This window comes from Lytechinus pictus, chromosome 9, assembly GCF_037042905.1.
Source record: "Lytechinus pictus isolate F3 Inbred chromosome 9, Lp3.0, whole genome shotgun sequence".
In the NCBI taxonomy this organism is placed as follows: domain Eukaryota; kingdom Metazoa; phylum Echinodermata; class Echinoidea; order Temnopleuroida; family Toxopneustidae; genus Lytechinus; species Lytechinus pictus.
In genome coordinates this window covers 17301633-17326751 of record NC_087253.1, presented here as the reverse complement: position 1 = coordinate 17326751, position 25119 = coordinate 17301633, and the positions used below count along the sequence as shown (strand labels likewise).

At 36.5% G+C, this 25119-nt stretch overlaps 2 protein-coding genes across 4 annotated transcripts; both read right to left on the bottom strand.

Moving 5' to 3' along the window:
- Window positions 1-2904: 2904 nt before the first annotated feature.
- On the bottom strand, window positions 2905-9309 carry LOC129268729 (putative 2'-deoxynucleoside 5'-phosphate N-hydrolase 1). Its single transcript, XM_064104829.1, has 4 exons — window positions 9137-9309; window positions 8135-8191; window positions 4002-4115; window positions 2905-3121 (listed from the first exon to the last, which is right to left on the bottom strand). Exons 1-4 carry the CDS (start codon window positions 9300-9302, stop codon window positions 3018-3020), a joined length of 441 nt encoding a protein of 146 aa, XP_063960899.1. The 5' UTR covers window positions 9303-9309; the 3' UTR covers window positions 2905-3017.
- A 1993-nt stretch (window positions 9310-11302) lies between these two features.
- Window positions 11303-23489, bottom strand: LOC129268732 (gamma-butyrobetaine dioxygenase-like). Of its 3 annotated transcripts, none has more exons than XM_064104828.1 (8): window positions 23468-23489; window positions 21584-21868; window positions 20010-20337; window positions 18268-18569; window positions 17000-17105; window positions 15558-15757; window positions 14526-14692; window positions 11303-13523 (listed from the first exon to the last, which is right to left on the bottom strand). In XM_064104828.1, the coding sequence occupies exons 2-8, from the start codon at window positions 21721-21723 to the stop codon at window positions 13345-13347; spliced, it is 1422 nt and encodes a 473-aa protein (XP_063960898.1). In that variant the 5' UTR covers window positions 21724-21868; window positions 23468-23489; the 3' UTR covers window positions 11303-13344. The 3 variants fall into 3 exon arrangements, with proteins under 3 accessions (XP_063960898.1, XP_054762220.2, XP_063960897.1); XM_054906245.2 differs by lacking the exon at window positions 23468-23489 and adding an exon at window positions 22581-22780; XM_064104827.1 differs by lacking the exon at window positions 23468-23489 and adding an exon at window positions 22140-22161.
- Between the last annotated feature and the right edge of the window lie 1630 nt (window positions 23490-25119).

Here is a 25119-nt window from a genome sequence, read left to right as displayed (position 1 = left end):
AGGAGATAGAGATCGTGGATTTTTAGTATTTTTTTTTTTTAAATAACGGGCTTGTATGAGCACGGTAATGGGCATTTTCAATTATTCTAACAATTCGTTTTTTAAGCAAAAATATTCTATTAGTTTGTGTTATTTGTGAATTACCCCAGGATAAAATTCCGTAGTTTAGATAAGGGAGGATGTGGGTTGAGTAGAGGGTCAAAAGTATTTTGTGAGGTAAAAATGTTTTAAGTTTGTTGATGACACCTATGTTTCTTGCGATCACTCTACAAAGAATATCAATGTGTGTTTTCCATGATAATTTATTGTCGATGAATATGCCAAGAAATTTTGTTGATTGGGTAGAGTCAATATTAATGCCATTAATGTTAATGTTACCATGGAGCGTTTGTATTGTGTTACTAAATAATATGTAATTGGTGTTTTTTATGTTTAATGATAGTTTGTTCGCCCGTATCCAAGCATGGACCGATTTCAATTCGGTATTCATAACATTAATCAAAGTTGTTGGGTCACGATGGGAGAAAAATATGTTGGAGTCGTCAGCGAACAGAATGAAAGATAATAGTTTAGAAGATTTATGGAAGTCGTTTATAAATAATATAAATAATAGGGGGCCGAGGAGTGATCCTTGTGGTACACCACAATTTATGTTTTCCAGGTGTGATTCGCACCCATTAACAAAAACGTATTGAGTTCTGTTAGTTAAGTAATTCCTGTACCACTCCAAGGCCTTTCCTCTAATACCGTAATAAGCGAGTTTATATAAAAGAATATCATGATCTATAGTGTCAAAGGCCTTGGAGAAGTCCAGGAATATTCCAACAGTGTGAAGGGATTTATCAATAGCTTTGATGACTTTATCGACGAGTGTAATCATAGCGTGAGTTGTTGCGTGTTTTTCACGGAAGCCATATTGGAATTCGTTGAGAATATTGCATTCGTGAATGAATTTAATCGTTCGAGTATATACAGTTCTTTCTAATATTTTTGAAAATGAAGTCAATAATGATATAGGTCTATAGTTGCCCATATCTCGGGTGTCTCCTTTTTTAAATATAGGTATGACCTTGGATTTTTTCATTTGTGAGGGGACGATACCACATGTTATTGATAGATTGAATATGTGTGTTATTGGTGTCACAATTTCTGAGATGACGTGTTTTAGAATTTTATTCGTGATTCCATCAAAACCTGGGCTTTTTTGAGAGTTTAAGTTATTTACAATGTCTATGATCTCGAATTCTAGTATTGGGGCAAAAAATATTGTTTTGGGGTTGGGATCTTCCAGAAAACTGGAAAATACTTTTCCTGAGGGTTCGATATCTTTGGCAAGATTGGGACCAATATTTACAAAGTAATCATTCAAGCTTTGAGCAATCTCATTTACGTCTGTTATAATAGTGTCATGTGTATTGATTTTATGAATGTGTGTTTTATCAGTGTTTTTGTTGAGCACACGATTGATTATTTTCCATGTACTTTTGATATCAAATTTATTTTTTTCAAATTGGTTAGAGAAATATGTTTTCTTAGCATGTCGTAGAGTACATGTAAGACTGTTTTTATACCGTTTGTATTTGTGTTCGTTGTGTATAGATGGATTTGCTTTGTATTGTATTTCGTATCTCAAAATTGGGGAAATTTTGAGGCTGGCTAAAAAAGCAGTATTTTAGAATTATGGCAATGACGGCAACTCTCTGAAAGTAGTCAGTCTTCTTTATGTAGAGAATTATTTCTAGGCAAAAGAAGGTTGCCGTTTACGTCCCAACTCTAATATTGACCTTTTTCTGGGTCATCGATTCTTTTAAAAAAGAAATTGCGATACAAGCTTTTAACAGCCCAACAATGATAAGATGTACAAAACTATACAATTTTTAGAACCTGTGAATGAACTCATGGAAGTCAAATATGACACTTATCATAAAAAGTAAATACTTGATATCAGAATGTTGGTACTTAAACTATTTAATGATAAAGCATAATTTCTGTTACTATTCAAACATGCTAGGGCATGTCTGATAAACAGGATTAGACTTTTGACATGTGCTTGCATGTTACAACCCAGTTTAATAGCTAGAACCTAAGGTTTTGGCGGATGAATTTGACATTTTGAACTTCCATTGTTTAAACGCAGACTTTAAACACTGATTTAATAATGATAATAATGAAATGCTTATAATATAGTGCATAATAAAAAAAATTGCTCTATGCGCTTTACATATAAAGCTCTCCAATATTACAAAAATAGTTATGTTATGTCTTTTACATGATTCTACAGATGTACAAGATCGAAGATGAATTAGTAAACTGTTCCATAATTTAGGACCGCAAAAATCAAACATAGACTTAGTTAAACATAGTACAGAATATTAATTGAACAAAATATAATGAGAAGATACTTTAAGACTCATCTTTTCCTAATTCAAATCAACTTACAACATTAAAGGGGAAGTTCACCCTGACAAAAATTTTATTGTAAAAATAACAGAGAAAATAAATAAAAAATAATGCTGAAGGTTTGAGAAAAATCCATCCAAGAATAAAAAAGTTATTAGAATTTTAATTAGTTGATTTGTGGCGTTGTGTGCGAGCAGGTTTCCTACATATCGTATGACAAATAATCAATGAAATGTCATTTTCTCAGAAAATTGAAAATGGTTTTTACTGTATCTTCAGTATATCAATGGACAATTCATTTCACCCTGTTTCTAAAAAGAAAACAAAATAGTCATCACGAACCATTAAAAAATTAAAATTTATGCATTTTAAATTACATAACATATGGGGCAGCTGCTCGATTATGACGTCACAAATAAAAAACTTGAAATTCTAATAACTTTCTTAATCTTTGATGGATTTTCTTCGAACCTTCATCAATATTTTTCATTATTTTTTCTGCTATTTTTACAACAAAGTTTTCTTCAGGGTGAACTTCCCCTTTAAAAAAGGAGCTGGACATTATATATTACACGATGAATATTACAAGGGAAGTCCAGGCTTGAAAAGTGAAAGTTTTATTTGAAGTAATCTGCCAGGATGTTCGATATGTCTGATATATCATAATCCTTGACGGTGAGATTATCGACCCCATCTGCTCCACGGATCATCGCAGAAAGCTCTAGAGTAAAACATATACCGAAAGGTAAATTTAATATTATACATATATAATGACTGCATACAAACATGGGGGGGGGGGGGGGGGGGGAGGGCACTCGACCAAAAAAGTGGTGGGGGTGTGCCGCGGGCAAGACAAAAAACGGGGGCCTTGGAGCGGGCTTATTGTAAAAGGAGGGTCCTCGGAACGGGCTTCGGAACTACAAATGTTTGTGAAAACGGGGGTCCTTGGAACTAGTGGATCGCCAGCGTGTAAGTGCGTATGCATCCCTATGGAACGGGCATGCGTGCATGATGCAGCTAGCGCGGTCTCCGCCCAGTGCCTCCGCCGGGTGCGCTCGCGCAGAGGCGATGGTCAAACAGCGCTCTGCGGCCGCTTTTCACCAAAATTGCAGCTCACTGTAGCAGATCAATGCGACCGGAACGGCGTAACGAAAAATATGCGAAGCTTTGGAGCGGATTTCTTTCTTCTTTTTTTCTCGATAAGAAGAAAATGCTATGCTTTGGAGCGGCTTTCTTTGTTATTTTTCTCAATAAGACAAAATGCTATGCCTTGGAACGGAAATTTGAGTGTAAAAATGGGGGTCCCCTCCGCGGCACATACCCACTATGCATTATACTGAGTGCCCCCCCCCCGGGGGCGGGTGGTTGTCAGAAATTGCCATACATGCTTTTGATGTATGGATTTTGACTTATCTAAAGCAATGATAGCTTAGGCCCAAATTTTTAAAAAGATATTTGAACCAGCAACTAAAGGGGGGGGGGGGCATGGATTATATATACGTGTATATGCAGATTTTGTTTTATTGATGATGATCCTTGAATATCAGGATTTGTATCAATAAACTTGTAATCAAATTGTATTTTTTAGTATTTGCACTTACTTTTTGGAGCACCTTCGGGTCTGTATAGACAGAGTATCTTCTTTTTCCCATCGTGCGCCCTTCCTATCTCGTAACCGACACCAATCGAAGGATTGCTAACTTCTGCTACCATAACTGTGAAATTATAACAATTTATGAATCAATAATCAGAACAACTGACGTATACGGAGAGGGCTTTGGAGCATAGCTTATGAGTCATTCCCGAAAAAAATTATGGTTCCACAATCAAGAAAAAAGGGCCAAAGATGACAGAGAAAGAAAATGAAAGGTGAAGTGTGAAATATTAAATTATTTTCTGGATATTATTTTAAAGTCGGTCACACAATTAGAATCTTATTTAAAAAATGGTAAATTTTTGTACTCAGGCACAATTATTTTTCGAACCCCCCTCTCCCCCCTCCCTCGTAGGCCTACGCCATGTTTCCCCTGCCTCAAAATGCTCGATTCTTTGCGCCACTGATCCTAACTTAATATTGCAATTGATTAAAACTCATGTAGGGAGAGGGGGGGGGGACCCCATTCTCCCATCCGGGGAAGAACATATTGGCTATTCGTAGCCAAACTGAAAACGGGTTTATCCCTACGATATGATTGTTATAATTTTGTATTACATTCATTGTTATGTTGAAATATTGTTGTATATAATCATTTGATCATGCAATGCATATTTTGTGTATGTTTTATGTATTTTTTAATCGCGAGTAAAACAAAACCATAGCATAAGCCCCTGGAAATAAAAGTCAGTCGTTCACAGCATGGGCAGAAATCCCAGGTAAAATAGTAGTGGAGACACATTATCAAATATCCCCCTACTATTTTTGTTTTTTATGATGGAAAGAAATACATCATTCAAATTCGAAATAAAACATGTATTTTGGACGAGATGACTTTACGTTTTGGGTGATAACCTTTTTTTTTTGGTTTGTCAAATTTATTTTGGTGGAAATGACGTTACATTCGGTGTGATAACTTTTTTTTTTGCTTGTCAAATTTTCAAGCCCCTGGTCCCCCTACCTTTGGGGAGAGATTTCCGCCCTTGGTTCACAGTCATAATACTATATACTGGAGCAGATGTGTACGATACGTCATGCAATGTGTGCACAGTTCGAAACAGTTCTTGTTGCGTATATAGGACTTGATTAACATTCTCTTTAGGATGATACATTACGTATAAAAGGTAATGGTGGAGCGGCAAAACCATGAATTTCAATTGGGTTGATTAAACAACACTTGGTAAAACTGTAGATATATAAACAAATTCAGAATAGGAGATATCTCAAAATCTTGCTTTGAGTCATGAGGCTACATTGAAAAAAAATGATCATCATCAGGACTTTTTTCATATAGGTGCTGTGAAGTCAAAAGGCAAAATAATTAGAGAAAAGATGATGTGTAATATGGGGCCTTAATTTGATTTAAAGCGGGCAGTTACAACTTACCTTTAGAATGCATGCAGCCAATATAAATACTAGCTGTTTCGTCCAACAGATTTATCATGATTCGTCTGCTCATCCATTGTGACGTAATATTGAATTATCGAAACAACACATCATATAATCGCTTTAATGATAAATTACAACATTATTATGATAAGAATATCCACATAGGTAGAATGAAAAATAATCGAACCCCAAACATCCCTGGATAACAAAAGGTATATTGAAATCAATACATACACGTAATCGCCTTTACAAGTCACATATTTTGTAACCTTAGTAAGGCATTTGATACACTTAATCACGACATTTTACTCTCAAAACTTAATTATTACGGCGTACGAGGTCAATCCCTCCTTCGGTTTAAAGATTTCTTAAGAAATCGAAAACAATACGTGGCATTAATGGTTACGACTCTGATTCACTTTTAGTTCATTGTGGTGTCCCTCAAGGCTCCATCTTAGGCCCACTATTATTTTTACTATGTGTCAATGATATTATTAATACATCATCCATTTTATCTTTTGTATTATTCGCTGACGATACAAATATTTTTTTTCTCATAAAAATCTCACTTCCTTATACAATATTTTAAATCATGAAATAAATAAAGTATCACATTGGTTCAAAGCGAACAAATTATATTTGAACACACAAAAAAAATCACTTTCATATATAGCAATTTTAGATCGTTTCATCGCAATAGTCGTGAACTCTGTGCTATTTGCTTTTTTATGGGGGGTGGAGGGAAAGGGGTAAATAACCCCCTTTTTAGTGAATTGAATCTGTGTTTTCGTGAACATGTGACAATCATTCGAAAATGGATTACTGATACTAATTACTATACCTAACTGTCACTTTACATTCAGGCAATGTTAATCGGATGAAAGGCTCGGGTGGGGGGGGGGGGTGGAATGCCCCGATGACGACTTATAAAAAAGGTCCTACTAGTCCAGGATAGGCCCCATAGAAACTTGACCAAACCCTGTTTTTTTATATATACAATATATTTTGATGGTTTCTTGTCAATTCTAGGGTGCTGATTACGAATCTGGATGATGCCACTCTTGTTAAACCTTGAGCATTTCCCGCAAATTGGCAAAATCCAATATGGCCGTCAAAATATGCAAATTACCCATGAAAATTGCAGAAAATACTCAAGGTTACACTAGTGGCATCATTCAGATTCATAATCAGTACCCTCGAATTGACAAGAAACCATCAAAAAATATTGTATGTATAAAAAAGCAAGGTTATGCCTCTTCTATCCTGGACTATACGGCCACATGTGCAGAATTTAGATGTATCATATTCTGAATTTATTGTGTTACTGACTAATACCTACTTGTGTGTCAAATTTGGTTCCATCAACCCGAAATGGATAATTCGTGTATAGTTTCTCACTCTGCCGCTTCAGAATTGTAATCAGAATTTAGAGGGCGGACAGTAATTTATCTCTGGTAAATTACATTTGAATAAATAGTGGTGGATTTCAATTTATTAATTGCTAATAATTATCATTTGTTCCTCAGTCTCACGTCATACTTGACTCAATAGTTTAAAACGGTCACAATTCCATTCTCCAAGTTTTGCCAACCGCCCTTTCACACGGTAAAAAAAAAATCGTAATTTGAATGATGATTCCAGTAAAAAATAAAGCTAATGACCAATATTTAGCACGTGTGAAACCAAACTAGAACATGATTAGAATCACGAACGCGAATCACAGTCATGATTACAATAGCAAACATTACAAGCATTGAGGGGGGGGGGGCACTGTATTGTTTGTGAACAATGCTGTGTCCCCCCAATGCTTTGTCTCCTCCGGGTCACGGTCCGCCACTGATTACAATGATGATTCAAGATTCACGTGTGAAAAGGCCCAAAGTCAGGTTAAAGATACAATTTGACTGATGCCAGAGCTAATTAACGTTAATGAAAGCTAAGCTGATTAGGTTGGTTTCCTTGCTCGGCGCATACACATAAGTTTTTCGGGTTGGGGAGATGGGATGGGGGTACAAGACGAGTATTTTTTTTTTTTTTTTATTTATTTATTATTTTTTTTTTGGGGGGGGGGGAAACTCCAAAGCGAGGGAGCGATGGCGAACAAGCTTGTTATGGGGACACTTTTGCATTTTCTAAAGTGAAATTGAATGATTAATGCACACTTTTGGTGAAGTTTGTGAACATTTTCAGTGGAGAATGTAAGTTTTCAAAATTTCTGGGGAGAGAGGGGGCAACCCGTGTCGCCTCCCCGCTTCGTATAGCCATGCTTTGTTGACTGACCTCACTTACCATTAACTTCACAGATTTTTCTCAAAAAATAGAAATGTTTAATCGGCAACTCATGTATTTCAGATTCCAGGAGGGGGCTTAGCTCCTTTCCCTCTTACGCCCTTTACAAAAAAGCCACAAAAACTCGAAAATGTATCATGTGACTGTGAGTGATGAAAGCTTCCCCTGTTTTAATTGTCAACATTTTAGTGGGTCCCTTTTGGTAAATCCGGCCGGATCCCCCTCCTGTATATGCCTATTATATATATAATCGTAAACCATGTCCTCACCCGTTTCAATATTATTAGTGGTCTAATGAGCTGGGATAATGAAATTCTTAACTTTCCTGTATCAACAAAACCTTCAAGTTTTGTCAATGTTGTCGAAACATGTTTATGGAAATAAAGACGATTCCTCATTTACCATCCGCCTGGTCGATAAGTTTGATGTCAGCTTGGTAAATTGCTTCATCAGATGTAACTGGAAAAATAGAAAAAAGAGAGAAAATTTTATCACCCCGATTAGGTGCATACAATCTCCCCCCCAAAAAAGAACATTAATCAGCTTTAGATTCGCAACGCAACTTCTGCGACCCATTTACCTCACCAAAATACTGATATGCGCATGCGCAAAACAATTCTTAACTGTTCTTCGCCCCTACATGTATACCAATAATTCTCCCAAATAAACGCGTCACAGATAAAATATGTGCCCCTTTTTATTGCATGAGTTCATGACCAAAAATGAACTCAACTTATTCCCGGCTGCCCAGTAACACCCGACAGAAAGTTGACTGGAATATTATAGAGACAAAAAATATCAAAACAAGCACACAATATCTGAAGTGAAATAAGAAAGTTATGGCATATTTAAAAGTTTCGTTTAATTTTACAAAATATAGTCGATATGCGAATGCAGGGGTGGGGGGGGGGCGACTTTTACGAAAGGAAATATGAAATGATATATGTGTCCTCAGAATGTGATCGATTCCCCCTGAACATATGGACTCATTGTTGTAACCCATTGTTATTCACTCTTAAAATAGTTGGGCAAAAAATGCCAAACCTTGGGCAACATATATGATTCTGAACCAAAATCCAATTTTTAGACACCGATTTGTAATACATGTATTTTAACTTTGTAATATATTTGTTTTTATGTAAAGGTTTTACTGAGAGAATAAAACAATTTGAATATGAAATACTGTCGACACAACTGTTGATTAAAATTCTGCCCAAATTGGGAAATAAAAACTAATAATTGGGTAATAAATTTGCTTAATTGGATAATAATTGCCAAGCATATATATATGTTTTTACCAACATGCGTTTCCCAACACAGTGGACAGTATGTTTCCCAACATTTTAAGTGTGTTCGAATAACAGCTCCCTATTTTCAAATCTTAAAACATTTCTCGTGACCGACCTTCATCTTCCTTCTGTATTGCCTTATCGTCTCCAAATTTCTCTGTCAGGACTTCACCGTATTTCTTGAGTTCCCGAACGAGGAAACCGAAGACATTAGCATCCTCCTCCTTCTGCCCACCCCTGATACTGCGTCCGAAGTAGATCTTTAGAAACTGTCGAGACATGTCTTCAATTTAACTGTATAAATAAATATCATTTTTACATCATAATTATGTATTATACCACCCCACGGCCCCACACAGCAAAAACTGTGGTGTTAACCGGTGTACATAGAGGACCACACCAGTTATTTTACTCCGGTGTTAAATTGATGGTGTTATTTTAACACCTATAGGTGTTATTACAACACATTTGGTTGTTACATTTGCACTCTGGTGTTATGTTCAATCTCTAGGGTGTAATTTTAACACCTCGGGGTGTGGTCCTCTACTAACACCAACTGGTGTCAGTTTTAACACCAGTTTTTACAGTGCACCCACTCTAAAAAAATTCTTGGTCAGATCGACGTATAAGACCCCGAGTCGGTTAGTACCACACCGTAAAAGATCTAACCGAAATATGGTCCGATGTAATTTCTGTGACGACGGATCGACCTCATGCCGGGTAATTTCGACTAGGACCGGAGCCTAAGGACAAATTTGAGAGTCAAACTTACCCGGGGTTATTTCAGAATCTTTTCCAAGCTGCCCCTTTTCCAAATCACAAAATTAAGTTGATAATCACGTTCCCCCAATTTGTTTTGCCTTATTTAATATAGGAATAGAATACCCCATAAGAATTTAGTTTTTCAAGCTTTGATGGAGTGGGTGCATTGAAATAAAAATTTGAGTTCTCACAATTACATGATATATGCACGAAAAATACCCTATAGAATCATTATCCACTTGCTCATAAAAAGGCTTCACATGACTATATCAAAGGATGGGGGAGGAAGAGGGGTAAGAAGTATCAGCGGCGGATCCAGGGGTGGGGGACCCTCCAGGATTTTTATAATCATAATGACTGCACTCGAAATATCTTAATAGTACCATCTTAATAATATCTTAATAATACCATCAAATTATACACACCCTCTCGTAATCTTCGTTCAATCACTGACACATGCAGACTTTGCATTCCCTTGTCAAAACTCTCCTCTGCCGAAAAACGTTTTGCTGTAGCAGCTGCCAAGACTTGGAATGCTATCCCTCTTTCAGTAAGAAATGCTTCCAGTGTTCTTGGCTTCAAATTTTCCCTTAAGACATACCTTTTTCCTCAATAATTAATTTCCCTTTTTATCTTGAATATTGGAGTAATTATTGCAAATGGTAAATTATTATTCATACATTGTCTGCGCTATGGTACTTTTTGTTTTTAGCGCCTCTAAATATTCATTATTATTATTATTATTATCAAACACTGAGCGCTGTGGCGTGCGCCTGTAATCCACAAGCTACGTGGGGGAAGTCGCATAGGCCTATTGATTCAGAGGTTCAAGCGCTGGTCACGTCTTTCGGATGGTGACGTTAAAGGTCGGTCCCAGACGTAAATAATCATATATGATTTGACACACGTCTGTAAAATCTCAAACACACCTTCCACACACACCCACTCACACCGAAACCTTAAAAAGCACCGAGGAGTGACCATATTTTCAAAATGTTAGATTATACTATTGAACATGTTAGATTCAACTGAATAATTGGATTTCGCGTGAGAACAGATGATTCTACCACAATGAAAATGTTTATCTAACATTACAAAACAAGGGATCACGCCTTGGTCATTTTAATTGGTGATTTAAGATTTAGGTTTTTAACTTGTAAGGGAGAGAAAGAGAGAGAGAGAGAGAGATCTGATCATCCTCATTCGCAATTACCTTTTCTTTTCCTTTGCATGTAAATTTTCTTTGGGCGACAACCACGTTAATTTTTGCTATCGAAATATTTAATTCAACTAAAAATAACCAAGTTTTATTTCCAGTTTTATTTACCGGAGGATTATTGGTAATCGGATATTCTGACAAAAGACATTCTATTTCTATCATTATGACGCATTGTAAATTTCACCCTAATTAGATGGCGCAATCGCGGGACCTAAATGACACTTATTCATACAAAATTATTAACTAAAATCACACACAAAAAAAAAAAATAACAATGGAGAAAATAGAAAGAGAACGAAATCGTTTTGCATTTATTTTATTTACAGGCATGCAATTCATAAATAATAACAGTAGCACATTGTTGATATGTAGTTTTGAACATGATGACGTAATATTTTCATGGTAAAATAAATTGAAGTAGAAATTAAGGAGTTTTCACATCCCAATACACACACAAATAAATATAAAACTTGCTAGTACGTTATTATTAAGGCAATGCGCAATTGAATAGGTCTATCACGAAAATGAAACTTCTATTCGTTCCAAGAATGTGGCTAAGTTTTCATTAAACACAATTGTATTCTCTTTTTAGGTTTTACAACATTTAGAAAGACCATACACCAAATATTTGTGAATACAAAAAAATAAAAAATAACAAAATAGCTTGACAAATAATTGTTTGTATTGAGGCATAAACACAATACTTTTCGAATAATAATCACATTCTATATTTTTTTCTACAGATCTGCAGTGTGTTTACATGATTAAGGAATAAGAAAAAAATATTTACCTTCTCTCCGATGTGGAATATGTAAATAATTTAACTTTGACCTATTATTTGACAGTTGACTGAATGATGATTTGACAGTAACTGATTGAATTATGACAACAATAAACCATGCATTGAGCATTTGAGTTTAAAACTTAAACAATGTTTGGGATTCCCCGGCGCAGATGAACTCTATTCGACGTTATTAAATTACTGTTTTTAGATTAAGGAGATATATAATTTCCGTTACTTCCTGTTAAGGTCAAATGTTTCGAAGCACATTGGATAATTTCTTCCTTGCATTCATGATCTTCCTGTCAAAATGTGGGGCGGATCAGCTTGGGTGAGATTTGATCTAGACTGGATCAGAGTATTTTGAGAGAGAGGGGGTGCCAGGTGTCAAAATGGTTTCTATTTGTTTTATTTTCTCGTTTAATTTTTTAAATTTTTATTTTTTAAAATTTTATTTATTTTATTATTATTATTATCATTATTATTATTATTATTATTATTATTATTATTATTATTTTTTTTTTTTTTGGGGGGGGGGGGGGTTGGGGTTCCACCTATCTTACAATTTACGCCATTTTTAATCACAAACACAAAAAACCCCTAGGTGACGGTGGATGCCTTCCCCCGCGGCAATATTCCCCCATGGCACAGACTTGGTCTAGATCTTATTGTTTGGTTAATTCAGGATAGATTTATTTTTGGATAGCTGTAGGGCGAACGAAGAATAAAAAAAAAATGAAGGGCATAATATAGGCCTATACTCATATGTGCCATTTCCATGATGGGATTATAAATTCCAACAGAACCACCCCTCCCCCTCACCAATGAGAAATTAATGAACGATAAGGTATGGTATACATGATAACAGAACGTACTATCCTGATACTGTTTATACATACCTATGTAAATATCATATAACATTGATGTTAATTCAATATTGACTGAAATTCAAGCGTGCCAATTTAATCTAAACACAATGATATTTGACATAGCTACATTCATTCCTATGATTAATCTTATTGATAGTAATTGAATGTAAATAAATTTATATACCGAACATGATTAAACATATTTACATTAAAAAGAAAAATATATGTATGTACAGTTTATTTACGCAACTTTTTGTATTTGAAACGATATCAGCTTTAATAAATGTACACAATATCAACAATAAATGCTTCAAGATTGTGGCTACAGAATCTTGGTTGATTTTAATCTAATTTGAATTTATGCTTTCGGCAGTAAGCCTAATATTGTACGAGTCAGCAAGTGTTGCACAATGTATTCAAGGATTTGAAAAGACTCAGAAAGTGGCTAACAAAATTTGGATTGATTTAATTTAATGTATACATTAGTTACATGCTTTCGGCAGTAAGTCTAATTGTACGAGTCAGCAAGGGTTGTATATACAAAGTGAGTGTCAGTATTCGAAACATAGAAAAGGTAATTTCAGGATTAAGATTTCCATGCATGAAAGGAAAGAACGGAGAAATATATTCATATTTTGTCGACAGAAGTTAATACTTCTTCTCAAACTTCTAAATCGGTATGATCAACAGCTTCACAGCCTCGGTGTGCCGTGCATGCGCTCGTCGACAAGGCGCATGCGTGAATGGATTTCATCCCAGTCTAGGAATCCACCAATCAGAAGTCTGGAATGGTCCTCGCCGTCGACGAACTTGACAGTGTACGCGCTGCGTCCGTGCATCACGCGGTTGTTGTCGAAGGCGACGATTTCACCTACAAAGAAAATAAAAATATAATAATTTTTAAAACCGTTTCGCAAATGTCAACCCATTCCGGTCACCAACCTGCATTTTTTTCATTTAGTATTTGACCTGGAACTAAACAAGCTCTCAACTCAACCATCCTTCACATACATTACAACCCACTCACTACACACACACACACACACACACACACAAATACACAAACACACCCTCATCCATACAACAACGGCATCATCCCACCGCAAATAGGCTTTTACTACGCGATCTTCACATTTACACACATCAATGCAAACCTCACATTTTTATTCTTACCCATCATCGACATACACACACCCTCAACAATTTCTCATTCATACTCACACACCCTCACACACATTCACACCCACCCACTCATCCTCCTTTCTTAATATACACACTCATGATTCACATAATTTTATACACAATCTTCTCATGCACATATAAAACCCGTTTATCCTATATCCACGTATGCACACACTCATCCTTCTAACACACACCAACTCACACACACACACGCACTCAGAAAACATATCATACACATGTCCACACCATAACAACCCACCCACATACTCCAACCCACCAACTGCATCACGTCACTCGATCCCGTGTAAACTCATCTGATAACTGTCAAGTACAGGTCGACACACTAAACGCCCCTGTATAATGTATGCATTAATACATGCAGTAGCGCGCGGCGCCATGGAGTCCCAGCTGGAGGGCATTTTGATCGGAGGTGGGAGGGGGGGGGGGGGGGGGGGTGGTGGATGAGACAAAATGCGACATCGTTTTGTCCTCTTTGTATGATAGGGTGACATGACTCATAGCTCTCTATTTGATTCTCTCCTGTCTCCCCTCCCTGCCTTTTCTCTTGTTTTTCTTTACACTGCTTGAAACTTTAATACAAATGGTTGTTGCCCCCTATCCCCCCGTGGTGCCGCCCCTTTATACGTTCATTTATTCTCGGGCAAAATAATCTATAACATTATCTTCTTACCTGGCTGGAGTTTGTAGTCGATGAAGTTTTCCTTTCTGTAGAGGAAGTCGTTGAACTTCTTCAAAGCTTTGTAGATCTTGCTTACTTCTTCCACGGGGACATTCATGTAAGGTGATCGAGTTTGGTCATTGTAGGCCAGAGTACTGAAGTCGCCATTCTCATCAAGTCTATGGTAAAATCAAGAAAATAATGTTTAGCAAATTGTGCAAATCGACAGATTCCTATGTCTTTGTTGACCGTTTTCGAAGGTCCATTTCATATACAACATAAGTGGTCATAGACATTCATATTTTGATTGTGAACAAAAGGGCTGTCTGTTCAAGGTTATTGAAATTATGAAAAGATGTTCAATGGAAGACTGGCAACAGATTGGTCAAAGTTTCATTTGGGATTGCTTGACATAAGGTAGAATATGACCAGTTTTTAAAAACGTATTCCAAGCATGGCCTAGATTTAAAACAAATATCTGGTAGCTGATCAGCATCCAACCTGACGACACATCTGACAGAAGAACAAGACCCGTCCGATGAATGATGGCATAATTCCACCTGGCTTGGCTGGCATTCCAGAGGAGGATCCTGAAAGTAAATACGTGATGCTCTTACTGGAATACGTAAGTAAACGCTAGTTTGTTGCATATGAAATGGACCCATCGAAAACTTGTTGATTGCAAGATGGTCAAGGTAGTCCTTGAGAATATTTATGCGTAATTTTCGTTATTTTTGAAAGAATGCAAGCAAGCGTGATGGTAAGTGGAGTTTTTTTTTTCAAGTCCAGACATACCCACCTCCTAACCATTTCACCATTTGATCAAGTTAAGTGCTTCTCCGGAATCTATACCTGAAAAGCATTTATGCGTCATTAATTTCAAGAGAATAAGCCATATGGTTACACAGTGTTATGTCATGCCAGCGTCACAACCAGGGAGGACAGCTTTTCTAGGCACCGTTCGCCCGTCGTTGCTGTGTTCCCCTCTTGTGACCTTTTGGGGAGAAATTGGAAGAAAATTGAATATGAAAAGGTTTTTCTCACTCTATCAAGTTCCTTGCATGCTGAAGATGCGAGTCGATATAGTCGATCCCAAGGAGCCGGAAGTCAAGTTTGACCTTGGTCATGTACTCGTACCACTCCGGTTCCTCCGCCTTGAGCGTCTCTGCAACTCGTTTGGCATCAACGAACTGACTTTCGCCGCCTTTTACCTCGCACTGGCGCAAGCAGTGCAGGAATTGTACCTGTGATTGGGATAAAACCGTAGGCTCCGAGGAATAAGGTTACTACTTTCAATTACGATCGAACATTTAGCCTCTTGGTTGATATGTAAACCGACTGACTGGTGGTGGTTCCCTAGAGCATGAACAGCGCCCTCACTTTTTCTGCAGCATGTCCAAGCACGGGATTGAAGAGACACCCAGAGCTCCAACAACATGTTTCAGCATGGATTCATTTAAAGCACGACGATTCCAGTACAGAGAAGAAGCCAGGCATCAAGAGATTTATTCTTTATCTGTTTGGAAAGAATTCTGGCTAATCTGATAACATTTTTTTTTTCAAAATGAGATTTTGTATTAGTCATAGTAATCTAGGCTGTATCTGTTAAAAAACTTCTGCGCTGATGTGATTTGAAGGTTGAAAATAAACAAAGAAAGCAATTACAAGTTAAAAATAAGATATGATTGATATATATGCTAAGGCTATGGTGAGGAATAAATTACCAGAATTTGCCATTTATAAATCTGCAACCTAACTTGAATTGATGAAGCTTCATTTGTATAAAAAAATACACTTTCTTTTTCTAACAATTTCAGCGTTCAGTCAAACATTTTTGCAAGTTGTATTCTGGATTTCCCTATATTCCTGAACATTCTTTTATTTATCTCTTAATTCCATAGCCTGAATATTCTATGCTTATAACGTGAAAGATGGGGATGATTATAAGTATGAATTTTAATATTCATGATTATTTTTCACAAAAGCAAATATTACTATATCAATTACGTTCTTCGTGAAAATGTTCCCTCACTGTTTGCCTCATTTTGGAGGAACTATTGTTCATAAATAAAATTAAATTAGAATATTCAATTCAATTCAATTCAAATAAACATTTATTTTCTTCCATTTCAAAACACTTTTCATAAACATTAGTTCATACAAAAATCAAATTGTTATGAGGAATATAAATATGTACATGTTTGGTATAAAGAAAAAGACGTATACCCTAAAAGCCGAGGCTTGTGACGGGATACGCCTATAGACAGAAATACAATACAAAATACAATACAAAAGAAAGGGCAGAGAAAAGAAGAGAAGGAAATGGAACGAGAGAGGGAGACGTGAGCGGGAATAAGGGAATGTTTATTTACCATTTTTTTAAATTTATTTATAACTGATTTTTATGTAGAGTGACTGATATCGATCAGTGACTATTTCAAAGAAACTGATTCAAACGTAAAGAAGAGTATGGAGTGCTAACTTACTCCGGGGCGGTAATCATAGTAGGGCAAGTCCAGATGAAGCCCAAGAGCAGCGGTGGTGAATCCCAGACTACTTGATTCAAAGATGTTCTCCACTCTGAAGTCCGATCTACCATATATTCACACAACAAAGAACAATATAAGACGGTGGTTTTTTAATTGTTACAGGTGGTTTGTATCATTAAAGAACAAGTACACCCCAACAAAAATTTGATTTGAATAAAAGGAGAAAAATCCAACAAGCATAACACGAAAAATTTCATCAAAATCGGATGTAAAATAAGAAAGTTATGACATTTTAAAGTTTCGCTTAATTTCACAAAACAGTTATATGCACATCCTGGTCAGTATGCAAATGAGGGAACTGATGACAAAACTCACTCACTATTTATTTTGTATTTTATTAAAAATGAAATATTCTCATTTTATCCTCTTTGTCCTGTGAAACAAAGTTTTATTTCTCCCTGAACATGTTGAATTACCATTGCTTAAGATTTTATGGTTCAGTCAAGTCGGTCCTTATTGTCAAATCTGCAAAAATTCGAACAATAATAAAACAAAAGAAATAGTGAGTGAGGGACATCATCGATTATCTCGTTTGCATATGACTAAATTGTGCATATAACTATTTTGGGAAAAATAAGCGAAACTTTAAAATGTCATAACTTTCTTATTTTACATCCGATTTTGATGAAATTTTCAGCATAATGCTTGTCCTATTTTTCTCTATTGATTCAAATCAACGTTTTTATGAGGTGGACTTGACCTTTAACATTGTCCAGTTTAACTTGCTATTGTGTTAGACTTGACCTTTTATAACCAAACTTTCGAAATGGACAAAGCATGCCGAATATTTTGTGCACTGTCAACCGAAACGGAGAGTTATATACAGACATGGACGGCAACATATGGAAAGGGGTAGACAATTTTTTTAAAGAGTAAAAAGTGGTGGGGTGAGGGATGGGGGATGGCGATACCTTATAAGGTCTTCCTGCCCTCGGCCAACCTATGAATTAACCCTCGCCCCTCCCACGTAGGCTATACTTTTGATATCCATTTATAAGGTAATGTTGAATAATCTTTAATCCATTCTGTACTGGATAGATGTGGTATCTGTTCAAAACCCTAAAACTCACAAAATAATGTATTGTCACCAAACTGTTAAATGCATTAACCATGTTAACAGCGGGGATTACTTATAAATATCTAATCGAAGATAGTTGGAATTTATTCAAAGGAACTGCTGAATACAATGAAAGGACAGTACTCACCCGTAACAGGTGAAACGCTCGTAGCCAACCCTGTCGCAGATGTTCTGGACATTCATGTCATCGTGTGGAGCGTTCCTAACCAGGACCAGACCCCACTTGACCAAGCTCTCCATCCATTCATACAGGGCCTGGTCTTCGTTGATGACGTCCTTGTAGTCAAAGGAAGGAATCTTGTCGGTGAACTCTGACCCCCAGGACACTTTCTTGATCTTCCGGACAAGGTCAAAGTCGGTCTTGTCGAATCGATGCATCTTTAGCCATTCTGCGGGGAAAGGGCTCACGTGATCGTCCGTCCACTTGACCTGTTCAATGAAGTTTCATAAGGAGGTATATCTAAATTACTCTTAGATTAAATTTTCCGATCAGAACCTTTCTTTGTCCTGTACTGAACCTTAAAATGTTCTCTAAAGCAGAAAAGGATTCTGAAATGTCCTTCCTAGTTCTACAACGAACCCTTGAAGGTTCTTTATACAACATCTGGAGTTCTTGATGATGTAAAGAACATAGGTTGTGTAAAGAACCCTATATAAACTTGGTAGTGTTCTTCACACTGTCAAGAACCTCATTGGTTGTATAAAGAACCTTTGAGGATTCCTGGTAGCGCCATGGTGTTATGTTGTATGCCGCCCACATGGGGCCTATGTTATACAGGTTTGTTGTTGCTGTTGTTGTGAATTGGGATATTCGGCCCTGATGGCCAGCAGCTCGCGCTGTGTGAGTATGGTTAAAAAAATACTTAAACATTATTTCATTGTGACTGGTAGTCCATCATTAGTATTGTCTTAATAATGGCGTAGAAAAAACGGATCTAAAGAACGGTTTAGAAGCGTTTTCTGCTTCTTTGAAAACCAGGTTTCAAATACGGGACAAGCATGGTTATAACATTTCTTAGAGTGTAGGCATTATCACGAATGGATGGATACACACAATATTCAGAGCCATATCATCTCAACAAGCCATGCATTTCGATAGACCTCACCACTTATTTTAATTATTTCTAATTTTGCGCCAGTATGTAAAGAAGTATTTTATTAGCTTTGTCGAATTTTGTCTTATTTTAATATGTTTTGCACTTATGATATAGAATCTGTATACCTATTGTTTATTCGTACATGTTCCTTCGTAAGAAAAATGATGATCCATTTTATGTGGAGCTCTCATGGTGGAATATTGACTATTCATTCCGTCTAGAGCTCTCCTAAATAAATATTTTGTCGAACTTGAAAAAAGACTCCAACCCTTCTATTTGTCAATTACTCTCTGTGTTTCGTTTAATTAAGAAAGGCGCCACTTTACGCACATACATTTGATTGTTAAATGTCAAGAGCTATCTATAGATAAAAGAAGGTTGGCAAAACTAATTCATTGCAGGACCAAGGTGCGGTACCTACGTCTTTCAAAATAATAATAGTTGTGATCAGCAGAATATGGTGGTCAACAGTTGTAAATGATCATACTCTATTTGTAAACCGACGTTTTCTGAAACATACCAATCGGTGGCGTAATGAGCTAATGTTTTTGACGGGCGAAATCTGGCGGTTACGGTAAAGTTCCCTAAAAAAAAGCTGTGTGCAAGCGAAGCGAGCAAGCATATACCATTTTAATAGAATTACCTATCATTTCGTGCCCTTCCCCCAATCGGCACGCCCAAAGATACCAACTCTTCTCTGATAGTTCGTTACCCATACATCACCCCCTCATACCTTCCACAAACTTGATCACAAGAGTGAAAGTCTGATTACCTCAAAGACTCTTCCGCCATCCTTAAGTTCTTCAGTCACCGGCTTGACATTGGGATCCATGTTGTACATCAGCACTGACCTTTGGTGGCAACTCGGGTAGTAGCAATCCGGGCAGCGGCAATTGTCCCGTAGCCACACGTAAGGGTACTTTCCTTTGAAGCCATCTTTCCACATTATCTCGAACCAATCCTTGTCGGGGTTGCGCACTATGGTGGCTATCTCATCGGCGGTCGTGATGGCGGTCTTCGGCTGTGCATGGGCGTGTCTGACGACCGGCTTGAAGGTGGATACTTTATTGCAAAGCCCGCAGTTCTTTCCACAGTCCGTGCTGAAATACCAGATGGGTTTATTTATAAAATCACATCGGATTAATGAAATGGAGGTAGTAAGAAATAAAATGAACAAAAATATGTTCAAACAGTTAAAACTTTGCAAGACAATATGCCGATACAGCTTTCTTCAGCAGGCAGTGTCGCCATTGTTGTCGCAATATTTTGCTTATGTAAATGTACCTTAGATGAGATAAGATAAGCTATGCTAAGATAAGGTGAGGTAAGCTAAGTTAAAATGATTTGATATAAGAGGGAAGGAAACAAGATTTGTTTATTCATTCAATAGTGCAACAACAACAAAAAGCAGCATTGTCAACATAATGCATTTTATCCTGTACAATAACTCTACATTCAAGTTAAAAAAGTATAGCAGTTCGAATTTCATTAGAAAGATTTACGACAGCCACTCTGTTTTATGTGTTTGCACTCCTCTAACCGTACCTCAGACACTCTATATTTACTCTCCACATCTTCCCCTATATATTTTGCATCTTTCCGCATTCCCTCCCTCATACCACCCCGTCTCTATCTATCTATCTTTCTCAAGTTCAAGTTTCAAGTTTAATTTAAAAAAAAAACCCAGATAGATGAGAACAAACGAAGACAAATGATCAGATCAAAATACATTATGAAAGGTTTTTTAGGACCCCTAAAAAGTGAAGGTTGTGACTGGACCCTACACTAAATGAGTTATGCATAATAAGCAAAGATGACAAACTACAAATATGTATATTAAACGAAGAACAGCGAACACGCACACAACACACACGCACGCCCCAACCACCCTCTCACACACCCACAGACACATACATCTGTCTAGGCTGGCCAACTATGAAATAACTCATAATTTGAAAGATAAACACTAACTGGAATTAACTCACATTGTTAAAGAGGTACAGTTTTAACAGTTTACATTCAAACTGGTAAAGAGTTTGAAAGTTCTAACTTCTGAAGGTTTCCATGGCGAAGAAGAAATAGTGTAGTAGGTTTTACGGTACACCAAGTATCTTCTTTCAGTTTGACAGTTCCTAATATCAGCAGGTTACTGGTTCCATTTCTTGATACGATACAAGTTGTTATAAAAGAACTCAAGGAAACCTTAGTTCTTTAAATTATTAGGACGTTGGATAAGGTTACGTTGACGTGTATTGTAATTATATATCAGATAATTATTGGGAAATAAATCCATCTCTTTCTCTCTGTCTTCGAAAGATTCTAATTAATATCTTCTAATTTACTCACCATTTCCACCGAGGCTGCTGTAACGGCGTGTTCGTGACAACTGCCGCCGATGTGGTCACCTGTGCACGCGGTAACACACTTCGGAGCGAGGATGAGAGGGTTAAGCGTGATGCAGCGGAACGGAGTGTTGAAAGTGCCATTGAAAGTTTAGGCGGGTCTTCGAGAAACTTTTACGCGGGAAAAGAAAATGCGGGAAGCGAAAAGCTGGTTGCTGCGAAAAAGTTCTTGAAGGTAGTCGGGTCTCGGATGTCGTCACTGCAAATAACCTACAATGGAGTGTAGAGCCTGGAGAGGAGGAATGACATGAATAAAACACATGAAATTATATCAATCATACTCAAAACCTATTACAAAGTGATAAAAGTTATATAGGTACGTCAATTATTTTCCGTGAGGGTTAAATTTAGATTCATGTTCAGATTAGATTCATTCTCGTTTCAGTCTAACAAAATATAAAATGAACATAACATGACGAGGTAAAAGTATCGGACAGTGTAGAATACATAAAATAGTTATACTATCATGAGGAGCATCAGGAATTCCAAACAAAAATTACCTTATCTGAGTTGAGTAGGTCTATATAAATAAGTGCATCAGTGAAACCTAAGCTGCAACATCAATCTGTACTGTAACTTCGAAGGTATAAACAATACCAATTAGTTTATAGATGATCTGGATGAAATAAAACTTCATATGAGTGCTTTTATAGGTGTTGGATAAATCCGTCCTACATAAATTTTGAGGTATTAATTACAAGAAATCAAACTATGAGCCCGATAGGAACAGATATATGACAAAAGAATGGACTGGAACACCAATCTGAGATATCATGTTAATGAACTGACATTTTTGTGCAGAAATTTGTGAGTTCGATTGTGGTTTCACCACAAAGCGAGGCACAGAATACAGATAATCATCAGTTAGCCCTTGTATAGTAACAATTAAAGAATACCCAATGGAAAACAAGATGAAAAAGAAAAATCAGATTAAACATTACCTGATTAAACTTTTCGTGAAACCGGACAAGTTTGCTTAAATTAAAAAAAAACCGTCTAAAGACTATTGTTTTTCCGGCTCGACGTTCGAACTGCTATAACCAGCGAATTAATTTTTGCAGGGGCCTTTATAGAAGATGTCGCAATACTGGAAAAGCAAAACACATTTTACACCATCTCATTAACGTGCATAATCATGTTTATGGCGTCAGCAGTTTTCTTAAGGAGGTGCACTTGAGGTATTAATCTCATCGACGAGGGCGCCCTGCCACGGTGAACGCAGTCGACCTGCTTAAAGAGAACGTTTGTATTTTGCTCAGCAAAAGAAATTGAAGGAGGAGAACTGTGTGCTACCAAAATGTGCAATTTACCCAAACGAGAAATTACCAAAATGTGCTGTAACCATGGTAACACCCGTGCCGTGATGGCTGAAATTGTTGATTACAAAAATTCAATCCGTGCTTCAAGAGTCAGACTCCATAATTTTGGAATCTCATGATTGTGTAATTTGACCTGGAGATCTGGAATGAAAGTAAATAAGATGAAAAGTGTCGGTAAAGTCTAAACAAAAGTGCTTTGGTATGTCTTATACATTTTACATGATTTACGCGATTTTTTAAATACTGATTACTGAAATTGAAAAAAAAAGACTGCTAATTCATATATTGCTTGAAATGTTTAAGATGGAAAGATTCCAAAGGATTTTGTACAATCAAACAGTATAATATAAGAGGTTCTGAGATATGGTCGATTGGCCACCTTAAGCAAGATCGTAAATAGCGAGTCTACCGATATTTTGATAGATATTAGCTTTAGCTGTGTTGCCATTATACGCGCTCAAGCATTCGAGGAAATTATTCCTACAGGGTACCCATTCATCTCACCTCACCTGGGCTGAGTGCAGCACAATGTGGATAAATGTCATGCTCAAGGAAAACACGCCATGCTGGGAATCGAACCCACGTCCCTCAGATTGGCAGACGAGAGTCATAACCAATTCCCCATGACGCCCCCACTTATAAAGACTACTACTACTACTAAAAGAAAAAAAAATGAAATGGCTTATTTTTGTCTGGCGTGGTCTTAGCTTTAAGTTAGCTCACAAAGGATATTTTTTTTATTGTTTATCCATCTCATTATTTGCTCCAACCCGAAATCAACCAACCTTTGTTTCGTCAGCAGTTTTGGATAAGGAGGGGTGTGTCCTAATCGACCAATCGGCATCGAGGGATTGTAAATAATATTGACATTGCAACGTGACCCCAATCGATGTCCTGAAGTTTGTTTAACAAGCGAACCGGTTTCTGTTTCTGTTTATGGTAACTCCCGTAGGAACTCGACAGGACAGCGTTTTGCTGGTAAACGCCAAGCTGGTATATATAACCAATTACCTAGGAAACATTTTACGTCTAGGTTAATCAGTCATAGTTGACATGGTTGACATGTCTTTAATAGAGAAACAATACAGGTTTATTTATTTATTCATGTTTTCTTTAAAAAAAAAGCAGGGTAGTCCCATTCAAGCCAAGCAGAGGCCTGCTTTACAAGGGAGCCCTGCTTTGTTTAGTTGAATGCAGATGATTGCAGCATTTGAGACCAGGAATGGTTACAATAAGCTATTCATTTTGTGGGTATTTAATACAAATCGAAAATGAATTCAAATCCAATGAAATTGTAAAAAAAACCTGTAATATAACTGTTATTGTTTGAATGACAAACACATATTTTGGTCAGAAATCGTTATAGTCTCTTTGCACTTTGGTACGTTTTTTTTAAATTATCTTTTATTTTATTCATATGATATTTTTTATACAAATCGATAGTGAATTCAAATTCATAATTGAAATTATATAAAAAATTAATACGTGTAATAAATACAACGTCGATGGTTTGAATTTCCGACATAAACTTTTGCCATTAATCTTTTGTCTTTTCCCACTTGTTTTTTGTTTTTAATTATCATTCATTTTAGCCATGTAAAATATTCAATGAGGGTAACAGGAATCTGACAATGATATAAAAAAATCTATATTCGGTCCTCCTGAATAGATAGGAATACAACACATGGAATTATAAGGCATATCAATCACAAAAAATGTAAAATACTTAATGCAACAATCATAATACTTGAGCATCAGAAGTATTGCATAAAAGGGTCAAATTATTGATTGATTTAATAGGTAAAGAGGAATGAATGATTTAAAATAAAAATAAGTTGATCAGTCAATTATGAAAACATTTTTAAAACTGAAGTTCCCGTCTGGTGTTATTATCCATTGTTCAGGAACCTCGAAAATGCAATTTTTAAAACTATTACAGAGGACTAGTATACAGACCTTTTATTGAACATAAAACAATACCATACACGCCATAGAAGGAGTCGTATAGCGACAATTATATCAAAATAGAATTGGCACATTTGATATCTTGATACTGGCAGTTGTATGCAATATTTGAACCAAACAGAGATTATGAATAATTTACCTAATTCGAACCAGTCAAAACCAGATTGTCAAGTAAGTATATGACCTAAAGCACATG